This window comes from Oreochromis aureus, linkage group 1 (assembly GCF_013358895.1).
Source record: "Oreochromis aureus strain Israel breed Guangdong linkage group 1, ZZ_aureus, whole genome shotgun sequence".
Lineage (NCBI taxonomy): Eukaryota > Metazoa > Chordata > Actinopteri > Cichliformes > Cichlidae > Oreochromis > Oreochromis aureus.
In genome coordinates this window covers 6,396,240-6,404,514 of record NC_052942.1, presented here as the reverse complement: position 1 = coordinate 6,404,514, position 8,275 = coordinate 6,396,240, and the positions used below count along the sequence as shown (strand labels likewise).

The 8,275-nt window shown below is 43.6% G+C and overlaps 1 protein-coding gene across 1 annotated transcript; it reads left to right on the top strand.

The window, feature by feature from the left end:
• The first annotated feature begins 3,848 nt into the window (after positions 1 to 3,848).
• LOC116332746 (protein LTO1 homolog) lies at positions 3,849 to 7,472 on the top strand. Its single transcript, XM_031755799.2, has 5 exons — positions 3,849 to 3,966; positions 4,031 to 4,136; positions 4,220 to 4,290; positions 5,371 to 5,488; positions 6,260 to 7,472. The coding sequence occupies exons 1-5, from the start codon at positions 3,908 to 3,910 to the stop codon at positions 6,329 to 6,331; spliced, it is 426 nt and encodes a 141-aa protein (XP_031611659.1). The 5' UTR covers positions 3,849 to 3,907; the 3' UTR covers positions 6,332 to 7,472.
• The last annotated feature ends 803 nt before the right edge of the window (positions 7,473 to 8,275 follow it).

Genomic DNA, 8,275 nt, shown 5'->3' with positions numbered 1-8,275 from the left:
GGAGGGGAGATATAGGAGAGGTGGAGGAAGATCTCAGCCTGGGCGCCTATTGTTTTGTGTAGTCTGGAAGATGAGTGGATGACGGGTGGGTGCAGTTTTTCTGCGGTGGGGTTGGGTGGGCTGTCCTGGGCTCTGTGGGGCTAGGCGGCGCTGCTGAACTAGGGCCCCAGTCCGGATGGGCCTGGGCCCCTTTCCTGGCGGGTTGCAGAGTATAGGGGTGCCTACTGGGGTCAGCGGGGAGTTGGCCCCAGGAGGGGTCACTGCCCCTCCTTCCTTCCCTCCCCATCTCCAGCTGCCTCCTCTTCCCGCTTCACCACAATCACCCACACATGCAGGGCCTTGGGGTAAAGGTGTGTCACCAGGGTGCAGGGAGGCATCCCCTCTGTCCCCTTCTGGCTGCCTGTGCCTCAATTTTATCCCACAACTTAGACATTCACATTACTCACACTCTCATTACACATACATATAGGATCTTGGGGTGGGCACGCCACACGGTATCCAAAGACCATCAGGGTGTACAACCTCACCCCTGGCGCCGCTGCTCACCTCTCAATTTTAAATACATGTAGACATTGAGGGCTATCAGGAGGGGCTATGCGCTACCTGCTGCTCTCTGGCAGGTAGCTCCATGCCCTCCTGGGTTTTAAATGCACCTTAGAACACACATGCATCAACACTACATATAAGCGGGAGGAAGGAGGTTTGAATTTCACACACCCCGCTCTCTGCAGCCTGTTGGAACGGGGAGCTAGGAGGAGGAGTTGGCCGCCCGATTGGGGTCTCTGAATGTGGGGCCTCCTGCTGCTGCCGAGTCGGGCCAGTCTGCTTCTCTCCACCCCAGGAAAAGGGTAACACTACCTGGGTCTGGGTGCAGTTTCCCCTCCAGGGGCAAGGGTACCTAGACCTGGGGCTTAGAGTACCCTTGGGAGTGTGATTGTGTGTACAGTGTCTCTTTATGTCTGTCTCCACGTTGGGTGAGTTTTGAGTAATTGCATATGAGAGCATGAGGGTGGGAATGGATGTTTGTATCTGTGTGTGCCTGTATGTCTGTGTCTATATGTCAGGTCGGGTATCAGACACACACCTCTAGGGACATCTCAGGCCCTCCAAGGTATGGAGGCTCATCTCCCCCACCACTCCCACTGCCAGTGGCAGACACCCTCAGACATCGGTGCGTTGGTGGTTCTTGTGTCCGGGATGGGCGTCCGGTACCCACCGGCTCACTCCTTGGTGGCTGCTTGTCGGGCCTGGAGCCTGGGGCTCGCCGGGCCACTTCAGGGGTGGGGTGCCTCAGCCTCGGCCTGGGGCTCAGTCACTCTGGCACAGCTGGCTGCCGGTGGAGCTCACAGGCACGCCACTGCAACCCCCGGCTTCTGCTCCGCAGCTGCTGAGTGACCCCTCATCTGGGGCTCTCTCAGCTCTTTCTGGGATAGCATGCTGCTGCCCTCTGTTGGTCTCCCTTGGTCTCTTGTGTTCTGAGGGCCTCTGGATGTCTGGAGTTTTGATCTCCTCCATACCTGCTTCATGCCCTGAGGACTGGGCTGTGGCTCCCACACACCCTCTAGCAGATCATTACATGAAGGAACCTTTTAAATACAAGCACGCCATGCTCACAGGTGTACACACGGTGCTCACACACACAAACCACACCTTTTTGGCTCCTACCTCAAAGCACACTGTGCTCTGTCGATCTTACGTGCTGCACAATAATGTTTAATATTTAGTATTTACTGTTACATTCCCATAGATCATCGTGATGTTGGTTATTATGTTGCTCTTTTTTTTCTAATGCTTGTTTTCTCTTTTTTCTTTCTCAACAGGTGATCCAGGTGATTGATATATGTATTTTTTGTCTGCTTATTTTGTTGGTTTTTGATTTTTGCCCTTTATCCCCGTCCCTCTTCCCTGCTGTTTTTCTTTCCCTTTCTTTTCCCCAGTCAAGTCTGTCCTGTATTTAACAAGTGAAAATAAACAATAAAAGGTGAATCAAATAGACCATTACGGCAAGGCTGGGATGGTCCATTTGGTAAAGTAAATCCGTTGGGCATCTTTCTTCGCCTTTTAGACAATAATTTGATGGCAAAAGAGCCAAACAGGACAGGCAAAAAAAAACAAACAAAAAAAAAGAACAGACTAGATTCATACCAATATTTAAAAGAAGGGCCAAACGGTCTACAGACAGCAAGTGTAGTGGTATAGGCCAGGTATACAGAGTGACAGAGAAATGCGGATCCAGATTTAAATGCAAACATGCTGGGAAAAAGTGAAGAAAAGAGCAAAAGTAGAAAAGGGCAGCATCTGACTGCATTTCAATGATATTGGAGATTGCAAGGCTGAGTGCAGTAGTTGTACAATGAAAATATTGTCAGACATGGTCAACAACAAACCTGCAAAGACAAGAATCACTCATCCATCCCTGTAGCTGGAAGAGAGCTTGCCCTCTCTCCTTAAGTTGCATCTACCGATCCTGTGTGCCTTTTTGAGACAAGTACTTCTGCGGCAGCATCCACTGTCTTACCGAAAATTGCAGGTATACCATGGCCTTCTGCAACTCAAACAACATAAGTGCATTTATTCAAAAACAGTGCCCCCAGTGTAAATGACATTAGTGATATTTTCTTATTGTAAATTGGTTCATAATTGCTTATTATTCTGTTGCAGCTTGGACGCAGCTAATGCTTATACTTTGAAAGGTAAAGAACAACAACGTGTTGTAAATCAGTTGACGTAAAGTATACAGCAGAAGCGCGAGTTTCAAGGAGAAAGAGAAGGTGTGCTCAGTGGTTAAAACGGGAAAAGGACAGCTATTAAGTGTAACTCTAAGCTGCAAACAGTTCATTAGCACCTGGTTGATGAGGGAACAAGGTTGGCATCAAAGTTTTGTTGTGTAAATGTGTACTTTGTTATTTCACAAAGCATAAAGCTGCTGACCACTACTAAGTGTAACGGATATGTTTTCACCCACTAGAGGGCACATTGGTAAATCTGTCATGCTTAGTCAGCAAAGCAAAGGTTTACAAGGTTCACTGTTATAGGCTATGTGGTCAAAGACAGTTGTAATATGTTGTATTTAATTTCATGGTATAGAAAAGGTTGGTACTGGCTTAATGTTAGAAGGGTTTAATAAATATACATGGTAATAGCACTCAATGTAGAGATCGTCAAGGATTGAGAGGTGCATTAATTTAACGTAAAAATAATTCATTTATGATTAATAAATAAGGCAAAAGGTTAAAGGTAACATGCTGTTTTCTATTTACTAATGGTATTTTTTTATTCTGTATATGTTGTAGCTCTTACGGTGTGTTCACATACAAGGCTGTTTAATAAAAGGATTGTGAACCATCGGTTTTAGAGACCATCTTTTCAACCGGGGATGCTACAGATACATGTTGATGAGGAGCTGGGTGAGATGATAGCCAGTAACTGTTAGTCATTTTCTATTGTAAAAGACAAAAGAATTCAAACTTTATTACAGGACTTAAACCCCATGTAAGTTCTCCCCAGTAGCCTAATAGTAAATGCACAAAAGTACAACTTTTATGAAAACACTTAAAGTTACTCACCAACACACAAAACATTCATCTTTGCTAAATTAGGCTAAATTAGAAGCACCGAATTATACTAAAAACAGCCATTTGGGAGCTTTTAAGATTTGGCTCTTTTGTGGGAGCTGAACTGAAGGAGCTGAATCTTTGAAAAGAGCTAAAACAGGCTGCTGTCCTGCACAACTGATAAACTGCTTTATTGATTTCTATGCGTTTGTTAAGCACGGGACAAAAAATCAAATCAAATAAAATCATACCGTCTGAGAACACTTTTCCTCCTACCCTGGGGGCGGCACTGCTACCGTGTTCAGAGTTCAGTCAGATGACAATTTCCGGCGAGTTAGCCGGAAGTTGGGGCAATGGCCGACATGAGAATGGACGATGACCTGTTTGATAGCATTGTGTTTGCAGAAGAAAGGTGGGTTTTGTTAATAGATGTTGCTTCCTGTACCAGTCCGAAGCTCAGTTTGGTTGTTTCGCAGGTTCCGAGATGAAGGCTACCGGGAAGGTTTTGAGAAGGGGAGCCGCCGAGGGCTTCAGGACGGCCGCAGACACGGAGCTTGTCACGGGGCCCGGCTGTCCTGCGAGGTGAGGACAGAACCCTTAACTGCGTGATTCAACGTGTGACCTCCGGGTGTTCAGAGAGGTTTACTGTCTGTTGTCTCTGACAGATGTCCTTCTATTACGGCTTTGCAATCACGTGGAAATGTGTCCTCCAAAACAGCATAGATGGCAAATCAAGGTAGGACCACCACAAGCACGATCCTCCAGTCGTTACCTTGCTGCTGTTCATCACTGTACACCACAGCTCAGCTAATACAGGCTCTCTGCCCTCTGTGTCTTTGAAAACTCTGTGATCGCCATGTTAATCCCGAATAACACAGCACTTTGATGGAGTGTTAGATACAGAGTGGACTGAAACCTGTTCAGGATCCATGTATCAGGCTCTGTTGATCAGGTGTAGTTACAGGGGGTAGGCTATAGGTTCCTAGCATTGTTTTTCTGTGATGCTGCTGTGAGTGTTAATGCTCTGCGTTTTAATATGACACAGATTGAGTTGCTGTATCACAATTTACTGCAGTGTAATTTTTTTAAAAAATAAGTTCATCAAATTTTCTTGATGAGAAATTTCTTTTCAAATATGTTCCAGAGGCAGTGTGGCAAATGTCAATGCTAGACTAAAATATCCCTAGAAAATACAAAATGCTGTTTTTACAGGAAAAATCCAACCCTACATGGCCCTATGTGAATAAATGATTGCCTCCTAAACTTAAAAGTAGGTTTTGCCCGTTTGCAATCAATCATTTGCAGTATAACTGGCAGTGAGTATGTCACGTTGCTGTGAAGGAATTTCGGCCTAATCTTTGTAGAACTGTAGAGTGAACAGCCTGTTTAAAGTTATGGCAAAGCATCTTAATCTGATTTAAGTCCACATTTTGACTAGGCCACCCAAAACCATTGTTTTTTTTTTTCCTGGAACCATTCAGTGGTGGACTTGCTGCTGGGTTTGGCATTATTTGGCATTGTCCTTCAGGATTTTTCTGGTAGAGAGCAGAGTTCAGGCCTCGATTTTTATCCAGGTCCTAAAGCAGCCCCAGCCCGCCACACTACCAACACCATGTTTGACTCTTGCTATGGTGGTCTTTTTATGAAATGAAATCATCGTTTACAAACTGCATTTTGTATTTATTTTAAGTATTTACTGCTCCACTCCTTAGGTAAGAAGTAATTTGTTTCACCTGGTCACCACCCCTAGCTTTTCAAAGTCTGGAGTGTATGGAATTGTTACAGCTCTATATCAATCCAACTTGTGTGCCATCAGAAAGCGTGTGAAAGCACTGGAGACCCTCCTTGGAATGATCCAAAGCTCTCCTCTTGATGATCCACAGTCTCAGAAGCTACAGGATGACATGGACAAGCTTCGAGCTAAGTTCAGACAGGTACTTGATTTCTTGTTTTAATCGGAGCGGAATGAAGGTTTTTGTGCAGCCAGTGACATGATATAAAATCAGATTTTAGCTACTGTCACGCACTGGTTTGTGGACGACTGTTTTAAAGCTTTGAGCTGAGATTTTGGTTGTTCTCTATTTGGACAAAAAAAAAAAAGATTTTTTTTTTTTTTTTTTTTTTTTTTTTTTTTGGAATCAGCTAGCTATTGAGCTTCCTCGCTAGCCTGGGTAGCTGCAGTTACACTGTGCAGCACAGTTCTTGGTTAATTAAAGATACCTCTGGTGTAGTTTCTCCAGCTGTCTCCTAATCTGGACAGAAGTCATGGTCAAACATGATGTTTCTCAGAAATCAGGGTACTTGAATACCGGATCACAGAGTGATCTTGAGGGGAACAAAAAAGGAGAGCAACATCACTGAAGTTAGTGATGGCTAACTTCAGAAGGCTGTGAACTTAACCCACTGAAGAAATTGTTCAGTTATTTGCTCTTTCACAGTTGGTTTTGAGAGTATGAGTGATGTTCTTCATTCAGTGGTGTTCTACTGTCAGAGTCCTTGGATTTCCTTAGCTTCACACTTTTGGTTGTGCTACAGTGTCCTCAGTTCAGTTCCCAGACCTGAGTAGAAGGAACGTACTGGTCAGAGCTCCTCGGCATTTCCCTCTGTGTTTTTCCCTCTGTGTGTATAGCAGATAAGGCTACAGTGTCACCTGATTCAGTGTTTTCCATATTTTCTTCCCTGCTTTTTTTGTTGCTACTGTGCAGGTCTGCTCTATGCTCAGTGTCCCAGCTGACTTCAAGGATTACATCAGCGTGGCTGAAGGCACTTCATTCTGAGTCTGTCTTGATGGTGAACCAGACCCGACCCAGCATCCAGACACAAGGTGGAAGCTGATTTGATGTCAGCCTTGAATGCCCCAGCAGATATGGTCTGCAGTGGATTCATCTGAATGCTGGGAGTGTGAGACGGTGACAGTGAGACAAGAATTGTGTGATCCTTCATGATGTAGATAAGTCTGAGGAAAATGTGCTGTCACTACAGACCCAGAAACGGGAATTTGGGGGCAGTAATTCTATCATGATTTCCTACAAATGGATTTATTGCAGTTTTTTAGTTGACTACAGAACTAAACATCAGGACAGTAAGGCAGTGAAAGTTGTGTCCTTAAACATGTAACATTAGATTTAAGGTGAGGTTTTGAGGATGGAACATTGTATTGTGGAAATCGGATGAATTCACAGATAAATTGTACATCAGTGTTAAGATCAGCTTGACCTTCAGTTTGTGTTTTTTAATAACTGTTCTTACAGTTTTTGGACCAAGGCATTCACTGAATAAAAGTGCCCGCTGCAGCGTGTCGGTATCAGCAGCTGCACGCTACAGTCGTTTAGAAAGGAGGAACATAGAGGGTATGTTACTGAAGTAAATACTGTGGTTTATGACTGATATGGACTCTTAAACTGAAATTAATATTGAGGTGAGTTGATTTGCCTTTTTACCGTCACTAAAAGTGGAAATGAAACACTAAATGTATAAAGCCTAACTTGCATCATGGAGCCTGGCTCTCAGAAACTGACACAGATGTAACGCTGTCTGTGTAGCTGGATTTAAGAAATAAGTGCTTAAAGTTTTCAAAAGATGTTTAGCGCCATTTTTCTGTTAGTATGGAACATTCTGTACTGACAGAGGATGGCGCCGGGCTCAATAGTATAAATTAGCCTTTATACATTTAGTGTTTCATTGTCTTATAATGTAATAGTAATCTGATATGTTTTTGTTAAAGCAGCAAGCAACAGATTAGACATGACATTTACAGAAATATGACAATTAGGCTAAAAACTTAAGGACAGGCGTATGGAGGGTGTTAAAACTGTGTGTGATGTGTAAGTGTAATTTCTATCAAAGTGGAAGGAGGCTGCTCCTCTCTATCAAAATGCACAAAAACAGTAACTGAAATAAATGCACAGTCTCACTATATCTATATGTCTCTTTCTTTTTTTGTGGTAAGCCTTAAGTAAGTGGTGATAATTATTCTGAATTTCAGGAGCAGTACCACACCTCATACTCTCCCCTTCGGGTCCTCTGTCTATCTATGCCTCATGCACTAAAACCCACTGTTCTCATTTTCGTGGTTCCTCACAGTGGTACTGGAGGCCAAGGTAATGCCATCCAGAGGAAGAATCTGGTTAGATACCATATTTCTAAGATTTTTGGGGCCGAGTACAATAACCTCAGACCTAGATGACCTCTAAAGCAGGAATTTAGAGGTCATTCATGTCTTTAAGACATTCCTGCAGTTTAACTAATTGCTAAGTGTTACCGGTCTTCATTGATAGAAGTTGTGTTCATCTGCATAGCAGTGAAAATGTATGCTATGCCTCCTGATGATACTGCCTAAGGAAGCATGTATAATGTAAACAGAATTGGTCCTAGCATGGAACCGTGTGGAACTCCATGATTAACCTTCGTGTGTAAGGAGGACTCTCCCTTTACATGAACAAATTGGAGTCTATTATTGGGAGGTGTGATTCAAACCAATGCAGCGCAGTACCCTTAATACATATACTATGCTCTAATGGTCTAAAGTGATGGCTTTTTAAATAATTGTGTAACTACTGCCAGCTTGAAGGCCTGCGTTGTGTAGCACACTAATAGAGATAGGTTGATCATATTTAAGATTGAAGCATTAATTAATGGCAGGGCTTCTTTGAACAGTTTTGTAGGAATGGGGTCAAAAAGATACATTTTACTGAAATTACTGAAGTTAGTTCAGAAACATC

Bases quoted from the DNA above. Each gene is read 5' to 3' on its own strand.
- LOC116332746 (XM_031755799.2), top strand. From the start codon at position 3,908: ATGGCCGACATGAGAATGGACGATGACCTGTTTGATAGCATTGTGTTT. The intron at 3,967-4,030 runs GTGGGTTTTGTT...GTTGTTTCGCAG, and splicing joins ATTGTGTTTGCAGAAGAAAG to GTTCCGAGATGAAGGCTACC. The intron at 4,291-5,370 runs GTAGGACCACCA...GTGTGCCATCAG, and splicing joins AGCATAGATGGCAAATCAAG to AAAGCGTGTGAAAGCACTGG.